This window comes from Falco punctatus (assembly GCF_963210335.1).
Source record: "Falco punctatus genome assembly, chromosome: 5".
Classification (NCBI taxonomy): domain Eukaryota; kingdom Metazoa; phylum Chordata; class Aves; order Falconiformes; family Falconidae; genus Falco; species Falco punctatus.
This window is the reverse complement of record NC_137584.1, coordinates 71,406,978-71,419,853: the sequence shown is the minus strand read 5'-3', so window position 1 is coordinate 71,419,853 and position 12,876 is coordinate 71,406,978. Positions and strand designations below refer to the sequence as shown.

At 49.2% G+C, this 12,876-nt stretch overlaps 1 protein-coding gene across 3 annotated transcripts in view; it reads right to left on the bottom strand.

Annotated features, from left to right (window-relative positions):
• XKR6 (XK related 6) overlaps positions 1-12,876 on the bottom strand; it is a 212,103-nt gene that overhangs the window by 50,879 nt on the left and 148,348 nt on the right. For all 3 annotated transcript variants that reach the window (XR_013928436.1, XM_080389169.1, XM_080389170.1), the window contains exon 2: positions 1,339-1,535. Coding sequence is in view for 2 of the 3 variants with exons in the window: in XM_080389169.1 (XP_080245295.1) it covers positions 1,339-1,535 (197 nt within the window). In the remaining variant the exon portion in view is untranslated. The remainder of the gene's footprint in view (positions 1-1,338; positions 1,536-12,876) is intronic.

Genomic DNA, 12,876 nt, shown 5'->3' with positions numbered 1-12,876 from the left:
ACTTCCCCCAGTGCTTTCTGTAGTGAGTCCAACAGTCTGCGTAACGCCCTGGCAAGCCTCTTAGGTTACGATTTCTACATTTTTAGTAGGGTTAATAATGTTGGAAGCAGCAGGAAAAGGGTGCTGGCAAACATGAGCAGCAGTTGTAGAAACGCATGTTCATCATGTCAGCTCTTTGGAGGCCCGGAGAGCTCGTGATGAGAGGTTTCAGAAAAAGACTGCATAAATAGGAGAAGGGAGGCCTCTGTAAACAACTGTAGGAAGGGGAGAGCAGTCCAGCTTAATTGATGCTGGAGATAGTGGTGACCTTGGTCCAACCAGCAAAATTTAACCTTGAAGAACTGCCCAGTTCCAATCTCAGCTCCAAGAAACTCCCCAGGTCTGTCAGAAATGGCATGCCACACAGGCTGTCTTTGAGAAGCCAAGTGTGTGAACTGAACAGGGGCTGAATAACCCAGCAGCTCATCCACTGATACCACTGTCGGTCCTTGGAAAGGACAATTCTCCCTTGAGCTCATGACCCTTAAGCAGCCAGCATGCCCATGGGTATGGGCTGGTAGAGTTGTTGGTCCCAGGGCTGGGACAGGGGCATATGCCATCAGCTGATGTGGATGCCCCATGCTTAGGACATCACTGCAGCAAGGACATCAGAGTTAGCAGACTATTCCCTGTGTTTGCCTCTGAGCGCCTGCTCATCTATCTACTGTTGCAATGGTACCTGCACTACAACATCTACACAATCCCCTTCACCACCTTCCCCCTGCTCTTTTCTTCAACTTGCTGAGAACCAATGACTAAAACTTGATTCCTGGTCACTCTTCAGAAAAGGTCCTACAGCGCTTAGCTATTAATAAAACTCCTTATACTACACTTCAAACCATCAGAGCATTGCACTGGCATTGAACTGTTTGTCCTCGCAACTCAAATTCAAATCCAGCCAGTTTTATTACCACACTTATGTAAGGAGGGAAACTGAGGCAGGGAATGATTGTGTTTGCCCAGTGCCAGGCAGCAAACAAATGGTGACACTTGCCATAGCAACAGAGACAGACTGCCTCCTCCTCATAACACCATCATTTCTTTAGACTGGACGGGGTGTGGAAGAGCTGAATCTTATCTTTTCATTGATACTGTGTGTTTTTTCTCAGTGGACCAAGCAGAAATTTTACCCAGTAAATGCAGTGCGGAGCTGGAATGAAATTTGTCCAAAGTGGCAGCCCCTTACGTGCCAGGTTGCGCAGGGCAGACAGTTAGCAAAACATCCATCGGCTGCTGAGCATGGGATCAGAGGGGGGAGGCCGGGAGGATGGGGAGTGGGGGAGGCGAGGGGCCACTTACATGGTAATGTTTCTGCACGGTTCTTTTGGATCATTATGCAGAGCTGTAGCACCAGTTGAGGGGCGCTCTCAAGGAAGGTTTCCAGGAGGCGCAACATATTTACGTCTGCATATTCGTACATCATAGCCCAGTAGAAACGCCGCTGGTGTTCCTTCCGCCTCTGGCTCTGGATCCCCAGGTACATAGTTCGGATATACCTGCAGGAAACAGGAGGAAAAGCCGAGTGTGAGACTTTGCCATGCAACAAAACTTGAGAGGGATGTGGCTGTGGGCCAGTCGTTTGGGGAGAGGGAGGCTGTCTCGGGGAAAGGGAATCTGGGGTAGGCACAGGGGTCTACCCAATTCTAGGACTATCTCCTGCAAGATCTGAGGACTACTTTTGTATTGCAAGAGTGGGAAACCTTTGACTTGCACCACTCAAAAGAGAAGCATGGCGGGGTAAGAAAGGCTCGTGAAACACTTGCACAAGAAAACAACGCCCTCACTTCGTTTTCATGATGATAAGGAGAAGCTACTTGAAAAATACTGGTCATGACACTTAGCAGTGGCTCAACAGATTGTCTAAGCCTCTTCAGCACTCTAGTAAGGAGCTTCCCTCACAGACACCAGAGATTTGATCCTATTTCATCACAAGTGGAGCAATGAGACATGACCTTCACCTTCAGCAAGTGTGTAACCCACAAATGCAAAAGGTCACAGCTTGCCTCTGGTCAGCTATTGAGACTTTGGGCAATGTTGGACTAGAAGGTGGTGCCTCACGCATGGGCAGGTACTGTCCTATCATTGCCTCTGTTTCTGTATCAGATGTGCAAGGAGACCTGCAAACCTCATCCTGGGGACACGACTTCTCTTTGGGGAACATGTGGCCAACCTCTGTACATGGAGCTGATCAAGTCAGGGTATCACAGGGCGCCCAGATGTCACAGGACTCACGGTGTTAAAGCATCTCCTAACAGGGTCCTTTCTAATACTTGCTGATATTAATGATCTAATATTGGGTCTTCTTCCTTCTCATCCTGAGCAGTGGCTGTAGCCTTGTGCTCTGAAATTTGGGATAGGAATAGTTTCACCTAACGCTGACCCTAAAGTTGGTTATCTGAGCCAGTCAATGGATAGAAATGTCCCCTCCCGGGACTGTTCATCTGTCCTACCTCAGATGCCAACATGACAGTGGGATGAAGTGCCTTCTGGAGGCTCTGGGAGGGGCTCACAGCACAAACTGGGGTTTCGCCAAAACGATTAGATCATTCCTTGCCACTCGGGGCGAGATTGCACAGCAAGGAGGAGCGGGAGGAAATGACATAAGCCTCCACAGCCTCCGCATCTCCAAATCACGCCCAGAGACAGGGGGCTGGGAGAGATGCAGAGGTACCTCTGCAAGCCCTACCCTTCCTCAGGCACCTTGTCCTTCTGTCCCGTTCGCAGCTGACAAGCACCAAAGACAAATCCCGAAAGAAGACACAAGGACAAAACCCGTGATGCAGGACAGCCACCAGATGGGGCTCGACACCCGAGAAAATGCTACGCCAGTCACATACGACACTGGTGACACTGGTGTGACATCCACAGCAGAGCCCGAGCGGGGTGGAAATGGCCGTGGACCACCTGCTCTACCATAGACACCGGCCCTCCTCCCACTCCCCCAAGGCCACCACCCCTACTCGGCATTTCCCTGAGAGACCCCAACCCCAGAAGCTGCAGCATGACACAGGGATCCTGCCTTCCCTTCCCGCACACAAGAAATTAAATAATTGTAGTTGAGCTGGAAAGGCAAAGCTGGGGAGAGCGAGTTGCAACAGCTCAAAGAGACAGCAGAGAAAAGGAGCAGGCAACTGGTTTTTATAATATCAGCAACACAGGGCCACCAAAAACCAAGGCGGTGGTGCCCGTAAGGTGCTTCCCATGGGCAAAGAGGGCATCACCCCTGCCAAACTCTGCAGAGAGATCCTCACTGGATCTATCCTGTAGTCTGGCGTGGCCTCCCCCTTCCACTCCTCGTCTGAAGGTTAAGCCACTAATTTCTCACCATCCCAGCAGCTACAGACAAGGAGAAGAATTTGCACATTTTCACCCTGCAGCAGTCCTTCACCTGTTTGCACATAATTACCATGTAAAACCTTCCTTTCTCCAGACTAAAAAAATCCCGACTTCTTTCAGTTCCTTCTCACAGCTCACATTTTCTAGACCTCTACTCTTCTGCATTGCTGTCCCCACCAACTGCCTCCAGTTCTTGGTTCTTTTTAAGACCGTCTTTACTTTTCCAAGCACTCCAGACTGGCAGAACCAAACTGTAACAATGGCACTGAGTCACTCAAAAAGATTAAGAAAAAACTAACAGAAGGGACATCACGTCCTGCAATGATTTCTCCTTGATCTCTAGGGATTCATCACCATCCACGCAGTTTGAGCATGAGTGTTTCTGACTGGGCACAGTGAGAGGTCACGCCACCTATTCATGTAGGCAGCATGCATAAAAAGGACATAAAAATGCATGGGATTAACATAATCCCTGATCCTGTCTCCATCAATGGCCAGAACAGTGGCAATGACGGTAACACCAAATTCTCTTGACTCTTGAGCCCGCAGCCTTTTGCAGAGGTCGGGTCTATTGTGCCCCTTCCATAGATGAGGAAACTGAGTCCTAGAATGCCAAAAGGGCTCTCTCAAAGTCTGCTGCCATCAGAACCTGGATCTTCTACTGCTGCCCCCAGCCTCTAAACCCCACAACACAAACATGTGAGTGGCTGGGGTGCGATGACCCTGGTGGGACACCAGGTGCCCACCACGGCCGCGCTGTCCCTGCCCCTGAGCTGGGCCGGGGCAGTGTAAGGGCAGGCTGGTGGGTCGGGATCAGGGCAGGGAGCGATCCCTCAGCGGGTACCGGCACGGGCAGCACGGGCTCCGCTGGGGGAATTGACTGGACGTGTCACCGGTCAGCTCAGAGTGGGATAATGAGAAACAAACCCAAACCTGAAGACGCCGCCCCCCCCCCCCCCCCCCCCCCCCCGGGCTTAACTTCACTCCCAGCTCTGTCTCCTTCCCCGAGCAGCACAGGGGACCAGGAACAGGGGCTGGGGTCGGTCCCCCACCCGCTGTCCCTGCGGCTCCTGCCCCCCGTGGGGAGGGTCCTCACCCCCTGCCCGGCCCCAGGGGGGTCCCCGCGGGGTCCCCAGCCCTGCCCCCGCCCGGGCTCCTCTCCCCACGGGGCCACGGGCCCTGCCAGGAGCTGGCCCAGCGCCGCTGCCCGCGGGTCACAGCCCCCTGCGGGCACCCCCTGCCCCGGGGGTCCTGCCCGGGCTGCGGGGGGGAGCTGCCCCCGGGGGCTCCACGGGCTGGGGGCACGGCCTGCCCGGCCGGGGGCTCCCCACGGGCTGGGGGAGCCTCTGCTGCGGCGCCTGGAGCCCCCCGGCCTCCCCCTGCCCCGGCCTGGGGGGCTGCAGGGCCGCGGCTCCCACCTGTGCTCGCTCCTCTCTCCGGTCCCACCTGCAAAGGGGGTTTTTCCCCTTACCCCAGGGGCGCTCCCACCATCGCTGGTGGGTCAGCCCTTGGCTCCATCTTGGAGCCGGCCGGCATCGGCTCCATCGGACACGGGGGAAGCTTCCAGCAGCTTCTCACAGAAGCCACCCCTGTACCCCCCGCTGCCAAAACCTGGCCACGCACACCCCATGCTGTGGACACCACTCCACCCGCTGACAGCCCTCCATCCAGGGCAGACAAACTTCCTTGGCACCATCAAGCCCAGCCCTGGCCAAACTGACCCGTGCTGTAAGACCCAGAAGGACAAGTCTGTCCCTCTCCAAATGCTACATGGCACGGTCGGCTCAGGAATCCTTCGGCATAACGTTGCCCAGGAAAAAGCCACAGCCTCCCACATGAACAGCACGGGAGCAAAACAGCTCCAAGGACCACCTGCAGCTCAAGGGAAATGAACCTCCATTTCCCTTCCTCCCAAAAACCCATTCCTCCTTGATGCCAACCAATTGTGAGTTTTTGGCAGAGAAAGTGCAAGGGTAACTGGGAAAAGCAGTATTTCTACCTGGTAGGCTTTCAACAACTACAAAATACCTGTCTAATTAATCGATCTAAAATTTCACCCGGCTGTAACATCGGTAATGCTTACCCTTATTTCCAAACATGAACGTACAGCACCAGTGTAAACAGTTTTATTTCAGTATTACCTCTCTCTTTCTGGTATCTAACTTACTTGTTTGAGTGCTTTTTCCTACCTTTACTAACACTGGTTAAGTGTAGACAAGCTCTGAATTAAAAAAAAAAAAAATCAATGTCATTTCACCTGAAATTTGTTGTTCTCGGTCAAACTGGTAGCAAACAGGATTCTATAATTAGACTTTCAAATCCATATTCAGGCCTGATCTTCAATCTTTAGCAACACGATGCTTCCTCTTATGTCAGTGAAAGCCATTCACCGCTCTGTGCTTTTGAAAATCAGGCTAATTTATTTATTTAAGAGCTTAATTTTGGATACAGGAGCCTAACTTTGGGCTTTTTATTTTTCGAATGCTGGCTATTTTTATATGCGAGAGAGTGTGTATTTGTGTGTATGGAAGTATTTTTAGTTCTAAGTCTCATCATGGCTTCAAGAGATGGAACTAATTTGGGGTTGGGAGGGGGATTCAGGGTGATTTTCTTTAAATGCACAAAGGATTGGCTGTCCCCTCTGTTCTGGCAGGGTTCCCAGAATTTCTGTTGGTATAATTACCCTCATGCTTATTTACTATGTATGTCACAGTAGCGCACAAACTGTGTGGGGCAAAGTCATTGTTGTCCCTGCGCCAAGCACATTTCTAAGGAGCCAAAACCATTGGCTCCAGAAATGTGGTCAAATAATCTTTGGAGAGAGCCCCAGGATGCCACCAAGAGGGAGAAGGGGAGATGCTCCTACTGTAAAAAACCCCAGCACAACCCACCCTAAACACTATTGAAAAAGATGCTTCATGCAGATGACAGAGGCTGCTCAGCTGTCTCAGTAAGGACTATAGCAGAAATGTCCAGAAACAGGATTATGGAGTCAGAGGCTCTGTCTATATCATTAAACAAAGCAGACCAAAGACCAACCTTTCTCCTTGGCCAGCTGGCGTGACTCAACTCCGCGTGGCCACATCCATGCAAGTTGGCCTTACCCAAAATTGCCAGAATCTGTGTTGACAATTTAATAGGGTGAACTATGACAGGATTGTGCCTGTGCCCTGGCACTGTTCAATTTACAGAGGTGGCTCTAAATGTCACCAGCAGAAAGTGTACAAGGATGCCTCAGGCAACAGGGGCTTGAAACAAAGAGGATGCTGGTGTGTAAGAGGGTTGCAGGAGCACGGAAAGGCATGTCAGCACAGGCCCTGGGCTATGTTTTGAGGAAAGAAGGGTCCTGCTGGCCTGTGCCACACAACCACAATCTGACCAAGGTCAGGAATCGCAGACTATTATCTACAACAGTCAACAAAGCACAGGGGCCCTATCACCTTTCCTGAGGCCAACGGGCCAAGACTAACAACAGAAATGAACTTCCTCATTCTCCAAAACCAGGTAGCTGCCTTGATAGCATTGGGAATGACCCCTGGCCCCTATGGAATCCTGCACCCTGCCCAGGTTATGATTACTTGGGAGACTGCTAGTAAGCCTTCACCAGTCTAGTGATTACACTAAAAATCTGGCAGCATGATGAAGTTACAGTGCTCATGAGGAGGCCTTGGCATTGCCTAGTTTGCTAGTACAAGTACACAGAAAGACGGAAAGGAATAGGAGTTCAGGTACTCAGTCCACTCCCAAACTCTTAGGCTGGGGCGCTCTTCTTGAGCAAACCCAATCCATCCCCTTTCAGAGAAGCAAACCCTGGCTTGAAAAATGGGACAGCATGCTTGAGAAGCCAGAAACAGACCTCTAGGGAAAGGAGGAGCTCAGAAAATGAGCTCTGCTGAGCAGGCTGCAACTTACGCCTGCAGAACCTTACATGCCCCTTTGGTTCAGCAGGACTTACCAAGAGCAGGAAGGCATTAGGTACAGCACCCTTCCCAGCGTCTCATTAACCTCCTCTGCTTTTCTCCAGACAACCCTACTTCACCATGGCACTACAGGAGCACAGTCATATCCTAGGTGTCATGGTGGCAATGCACGCTATATGGATGGGCACCATCTCCCTCACCATCCCGTGCCACCAACCTTCTCCCTGGCGCTTACTCCTGGAAGAGGAGGGGTGGGACGAGGTGCGTTATTCAGCTGACAGCTCACCCTCCAGCCATCTCCTCTGCAGGCACTCCTGCTAACTCTTGCAAAGGGCCATTATCCTTACGCACTAGAGGGTGTTTACAGATTAAAAGCCCACTTCTTGGAAGGGAGGAAATGAGGACATGTGTAACTGCTCGGCTGGAAGGCTTGCAGCAGAGGCTGCCTGAATGTACCCTTAAAATGGGGTTATGTGAGGCCAGATCTTAGCTGGAGCAAGCTGGGATCCACAGGGCTCTAGCAATTTACACCAGCTGCAGCTTTGGCCCACTTTTTTAATTTTAATGAATTTTTTTAATACTAACAGATATAAAAGGAATATAAGATGCAGTGCTCAAGCAACAGGGGAGCATGAAAGTAAAATGCTGTCTATTAAAAACATCAAAATCAAACTTACAGTTGCCATCACAATTAATGTGCTCAATATCAACATTTGTTAGCAATTTTTTTCTTTGTTATAATGTTGCAAGGTAGCAATAAGGATTCACAGATGGGTAATTATTGTTCCTAGTTCGAGTATCAAAGTAGTAACTATGGGGCCCCATCCAGGTGCCGATATATCACAGCTTTGTCTGGCTGCTTGCATGGCATCAAACTTGTCCAGAACAAGGGGATGCATCCAAACTGACTCTAGGCAATGTTTCCTATCCTGGGCTAATCCTCAAAGGGTGTGCAGGACTTACTTACACCACTGCTAGTTGTGCTGGATCAAAACCGTGCAGGGGACCATTGCTAAACTGGGAAAGATCACTTGCCATCTCAAAAGCAAGAAAGGGCACCTAATTCTTCCCATAGGACTAAACAAGCAGTGTACAAACCCTTCCTTTAATCCAGCATCCTCATAGGTCACCCCAACCACATATGACTCATTCGCTCATCCTTTTGATGGCCTTCATCAGGGCCCCGATTTTCAAAATCGGGATTCTCAGAATCTTGCCTCTTCTGGCATTTCTTCATATGGCTTCTACCTAAGAATGAATAACATGCAACAAGAAGTGTGTTCATCAAGTGTTTCAGTCCTCCTTTGCTGTTTCAGTCCTCTTCTGCCTGGTAAACATGCTTGAGTGTGCAACTACCCCTTAATTACTTAATTGCTTCTATCAGCTCCTATTAAACAATAATCTCCATTCCATGCCTTGTCTTGCTTATTGGAGAATGTCGCTGAACACAAAATTAACTTATTCCATGCCTTAGAGACACTTCAAAAGCTTAAATGCCTGGCAAGACATCATTCATGAGTTGTGTAGACTAGTAGGTCACAGAGGACTGTCTGTCCTTGGACTGTCTTTGGACACAGAGTTTATTGTCATCTCAGTGCTGAACCTGGATCTCCAGTATGAGACTTTATCCACCTCCTCACTTATCACAGCATCACTGTGATCCAGCATCAGGCTCAGGAGTCACTCACAACAAGATTACACAACAGCGATTTCATCAAGGCGAGATAATAGGATTACTTGGCCTATATTATAATTTTTGAGCTAAACTGTACCATAATTTACTGCATCAATCTCTTTTCATGTTTTCTAGCATCTAGCTCATGATTTCCTTATCTCTGTTTGAAAACTTCTCTGTGAGTGACATTCTCAAAGTGTTGGCCAAGATATGTTCCCTTTAAAGCCAAAGGGGCAAGTCAAGCCAAACTTGAATTACCCAAATTCCTAGGTATGATATCCACCACCTCAGGAAAATACTGGTCTTTACGTGGGTTCAAACCCCTGTTCTTTAAATGCACTTACTTGAGTGGGGAGTATACGTGAAGGTCCATTTAGATTAGAAAGTCTTGCTTTTTGCGAAATACTATTTGCAATTGAAATATCTGTCAGAAAGAATGATAGTGCCAGTCTTATGCTGTGCAGCAGAAATGAATAATTTCATATTCTAAGCCAGTTTAAAGCTGTTTTAAAGCACAGGGCTTTACTACACACCAACCATGAAAGAGGCATCTGATTTATAAAATGTACGTTGGCGAGGATCGTATCACAGAGTGATAGAGTAATTTAGGTTGGAAGGGACCTCTAGCAGTCTCTGAACCAAGCCTCCCCTCCAAATGGGGATAATGTTGAAGTTAGAGAAGGTTGGTCATGGCCTTGTGCAGTTGAGTTTTGAAAATCTCCAAGGATGGAGACTCCACAACCTCTCTGGGCAACCTGTTCCAGCACTTAACCACAATCATTGCAGAAATAATTTTCAGCCCAAGATCATTGTCACTATTTGAAGAAAGTCTACAAATCAAACTCTCCTTGAAAAGAGGCAATTCCATCAAATAGTTGGGAGAAAGACAATAAAACCGTGATGCTGTAGGAGTTTTAGGACCTGATTCAGGCAGCTTTGATATCTGCAGGCTGATTTAACTTGTGACTGATAATTTGGGGGCTCTGATACACAAAACAGGGAGCTGTGATTGATTGATAATTTCAGAGTAATGTTCCCAGCTCCCCTGAAATTATTGCCTCCGTTGCAATGCCAGCCAAAGGGGACATATACCTATATCACCTCCTCCAGGGCATTGTTCATGGTCTTTGTTCAATTCCCTTTTTCCTGATGGTTTAAGCAGATATTTGGGACTGCAAGACCACATGGCAGAACTGCAGGTGTGCATTTCATCCTGCTGACAGATACTGGGGTCATAACCTCCAGCAGATGCATGGGGCAGAGAACCGGGGCAAGGGCATCACTGCAGCTAAAGCTCCAGAGGCCAAAAATGCATGAGTAGCTGTGCTGCTCAGTCTGAGGGATGTTTCTGGGATACATCTTTGTGACTGTTCTCCTTTCCTAGCTGCAGAGCAGTTTTCTCTGACTCACAGATTGAAAGATCACAGCCAGAAGAAGAGAAACAAATCACAGAATGTCCTAGCCCTAAACACCCCCACTTTCTGCCATTAATTTGTCAAGCTTTCCCAAATCTGGCTGTTACTGAAATACCCATGCATAGCCAGAGCCTGGCCACTATGTATTTATTTGCAAAAATAGTCATGAATGTGTTATTGGCATATTCGTTATGACCCCAGTTTTGGAAGCAACTCTGCCCAGGCAGCCTTTCCTTGCCTGCATCCCCACGGGCTGTGTGGCTCCCCCCTGATCCAGGTTGCAGAATCCCTATTTCCAGATCTTTGCTCAGTAAACTGATACAGAATCGGTGAATAGCTTTGTAGCAGCACCTACTGTATTTTTGACCCAGGCTTGTAGATATTATGTTTGTGTTTTTCCTTGTCAATTATTTTGTGAGGTGTAGAGTCCTAAAACAGAACCCCCCCCCCCCCCCCCGAAGACCTCTTCAGCACTAGAGCACGAATGCCCTTTTCTGATTTTAATGTGGGAAGCATCTCTGTGCTGCGTAAAGGAGCAGGCAGGATAGCAGGGGCTTCTGGAGAGGGTATCAAAGTGATGGGTGCTGCAAAGACATGTCACGGCATCTATCACATGTGGGATGGTCTCACATCCTAGCACTGAGCCAAATGCTCTCTTTTATCACAGATTCTCCCCCCTCCAAATTAGTTGTGAATACTTAAGCCCAATCCCTCTCCTATTATGCGCATACCTATTTACTTACAGTATATCCAACACCTAGTGCTATCACCTTCAGCAAAGCCTTCTGTTTTATATCAAAGCTGTTAAATAGTTTTACACAGAAAAAAGGAAGTTGAATTCAGTCTGAATTTTTGCTTCAAGTGTGTTTGAGCTAATAGGGTTTAATGTCAGGGCTCTCCTTTTGGAAACAGAACTGGTCCCAGTCCCATAAGCCCTACAGGAACAGATGCAGCTGAAGGCCTTGAAAGTAAGCAGAGGTCTTTTGAATGACTTGTCTTGGCTCCGAGCAAGGGAAGTTTCAGGGCAGATCCAGAGAAATGCCTGAGGGCTCCCACAATATGAGTATTCAAGGACATGATGCTACAGGGACACATGGGAATAGTCACCTTGCCCTTTCTATAGGGTGGGCCATGTTACAGTACCTAACCCAGATGGTCTTGAGAGGTGATTTGATATCACCTGGACTCACCAGAGCCATGAGATACCTCAGGAGAGAAGTTTGCATTGCACTGGGAGGCCAGTCAAAAACAGGGACACACCTTCATGGCTCTCTGCAAGCCTCCAAGGTCCCTTGGTGGAGGATGCAGAGCAGCAGAGGGGAAAGCCATGCCTTTCAGTAGCAGTGAATCCCTTGGAGATGGAGACATACTGTGGTGGTTTTCTCCTCTAAGGGTTTTCCATTTCACAAGAAACTAATTTGGGATAGTGAGTCCAAACATCTGAACAGAGACTGCAGGCTAACTGGGGTCTAAAGCCTCAAAAACTGGTGCAAACCCCCAGACCCCTAGGAGCCTGTCCCCTCACTCAGAGGGAAACATTTGCTATTCCCAGGCTCTGTCTGCTTGGGAAGATGAGGGGGTCACACCTCCTGCTGGGAGATCAGGCAACCACTACGGGAATCGATATGGATTCTAGGATAGTATTAACTGAATTTACAGTATTTACTCTCTCCCTGGCCATCAAAGTCATGGTGCTGAAGCAGTACCTGAAAACACCAGACAAGACTTTTCCATACAGCAGTCTCTTCCAACCCCCACAGGTGGTGGCTTTGTAGGAGGTGGATCTTCCAGGATTTTTTAACAGCATGCCAGAAAAACACCTGCCGTTTAGGGGATGAGGACTCTACTTATCAATAGGGGAGCTGATTCTCGAGGACCTGGTGAAGCTGAAAAAAATCCATTGTTTGCTGCAGACCTGCCAGGGTCAGAGCTGTCCCCGCTGTTTGCATCCCCTTCCTGGCACGGACCACTGCAGAGCAAAGCACCAGGGCTTCCTGGGGCTAGCAGATCTTCTGGACCCTGCTCAGGTCCACCCCAGCCTTGCAAGAGCCCGTCAGGGACCTCTGACTATACGTTCAGCAGCATGTCCCTGGCTTGTCTGTGCCACAGGGGTCAAAGGCATCCCTGGAGCAAGGCTCCCGCTGTGGTGACTTTGCATGAGGGTTGAGACCGTCGCCTTTGCTTCGCCACCCGTTTGAGAAGGAGCTAAAAATTGGGTGAGCGCCTGTGAAATCCTGGAAGAACAGCCTCAGATCCCAGCTATTTTTAGTTTCACAGAAGCTGCGCATACATTAGCAAGGGCCTGCCTTCCTCTCCGGGTGTGCAGGGCTCTGAGAAATCACACGACATCCTCCCAGCCTGCCAGGAAGGAGTTTAACCCTTGTCGTCTCGCCACAGATGGCCCCATCCAGCTGCACCTTGATACGGGCCCTGGGGGGAAGCAGAAAAGGAGGGAGAAAGGTCTTCATGGCCATTTTGGCTCTAGTCAGAT